General features: G+C 53.7%; 1 protein-coding gene across 1 annotated transcript; it reads left to right on the top strand.

Moving 5' to 3' along the window:
- The first annotated feature begins 799 nt into the window (after positions 1-799).
- Positions 800-1,354, top strand: LOC139820873 (uncharacterized). Its single transcript, XM_071791460.1, has one exon. It carries the CDS (start codon positions 800-802, stop codon positions 1,352-1,354), a length of 555 nt encoding a protein of 184 aa, XP_071647561.1.
- Positions 1,355-1,834: the final 480 nt, after the last annotated feature.

Genomic DNA, 1,834 nt, shown 5'->3' on the forward strand with positions numbered 1-1,834 from the left:
AGTTTTTGAAACGTGAAATTTCACGTAAACGTCCGCGACGCGTGGTTCATTCTAACGACGATCGTCGTACGTCGATCGCGGATATCGCGCGAGAGGAGACCGTTCGCGCGAACGGCTACGAAGACGAGATCGCGGAATACCCGATAGTGCTCCGCGCAAATTACAATACGATGAAGAGCGAGATCAAGTGCGCTTTCAGAGTGAACTTTAACAAACCGAACAACGTCGGATCGCTGCTGGGATTCTCGTCGACGCGTATATTGCAGCCGGGACAGTGGCACGAATCGGACGCACCGATTAATATTATCAATGTAAACATTATCCGCGTGGAGTGTAACGTGACCGCGGGTGCGTACAGCAACGGCAAACGCGTTTATACGATACACGAATTTTCACCGAGCGTACCACCGGGATATAAGATATCGGAAACGCCGGCGCAGATTATTTACCTGCCGATCATCGCGCGGAGCGTTACGAATCTAACGATATGCGTCGTTGATCAAGACGGACGATTGCTCGATTTTTGCGGAGAAGAGATCACCGTCAGATTGCACGACAGCGAGAGCGATAACGCGCCAGTATGTGCGTGAGCGTGAGTGTACGCACGACACATGAGATGCTAGTGTTGAACGACTCGGAACACGCGACAGATAACAATAATATCTTTACGGCTGCGTCGATCGACGATATCGTCAAGTCGACATTCGGTGGCGTTAAACAAGCGACGAAAAAGAAGCGCAACGCGTCGAACGTTAAGTTTTTACAATCTCTGAGATTCGCGGTGCGAAACATCTGAACGATGACTGAAATTCTCAACATCGGAGGCGAGCCGGTCTTTGACGATCGCATCGTCAAAATCTTGACTCACACGTACAACCCGTACGCGAACACAACGTTTGGCTATAGCGACGAGATACGAATACCCATACAACAGCAGGATCTGTATACGTTGCCGTGCGAAAGTTTTCTCTACGTCGAAGGAACATTGACGGTGACAAGAGCAGCCGGTCAAGCCGATAACGTGATATTGGGTACTAATTGCGTCGCGTTCATGTTCGACAAGATTCGATACGAGCTCGACGGTATGGAGATTGATCGCTGCAGAAACGTAAGAATAACCAGTACGCTCAAGAACTACGTTACGGTATCGTCCGACAGAAGCGTGATCCTGCGAAACCCGGGCTGGGAACCACATAATAACCCGAACGGATATTTCAATTTCTGCGTACCGCTCAACTTGTTACTGGGATTTTGCGAGGATTACAAACGCGTGGTGATTGTGGCGGTCCGCGCCACCAATGATACATCCCTGCGCGATGCCTGCAATACCGGCAGTTCGCGGCGACGCCGCTAGGCGTCGCATCGCCGGGGCAGCTTCGCGAGTTCTAATTTCTGCACCAACGAGTATAAAGGGAGACCCCCTACGGGCTCGAACACATCTTCTTGGCGCAAGTCGCCAGGAGCACAGAGCGCCTAGACGCTTCCTCTGCATTAACCGCACAAGCGCTAGACGCTTCCTCGGCGTCAACCGCCACAAGCGCGAGTCGCTTCCTCGGCGTGAACCGCCTCCAGCGTGAGTCGCTTGCTCGGCGTTAAACCGCCTTCGGCGCTGGTCGCCTTCACCGGCGCCAGTCGCCCACACGGCGCAAGTCGCCCGCTACACATCGCGGACTCGGCGCACGGACGCCCGACGAGAGGACGCCTAACTCTGGCGTCCAACGTCCCCAGCAGTAAGGCAACAAAGGGCAAGACGCCGCGTTTATTCACGGAGAGGTTCGCAGACGACACCAATGGAGATCCTACCAGGTGACGCCAGACCCAACCTACTCCGCTG

Source organism: Temnothorax longispinosus, chromosome 10, assembly GCF_030848805.1.
Source record: "Temnothorax longispinosus isolate EJ_2023e chromosome 10, Tlon_JGU_v1, whole genome shotgun sequence".
Lineage (NCBI taxonomy): Eukaryota > Metazoa > Arthropoda > Insecta > Hymenoptera > Formicidae > Temnothorax > Temnothorax longispinosus.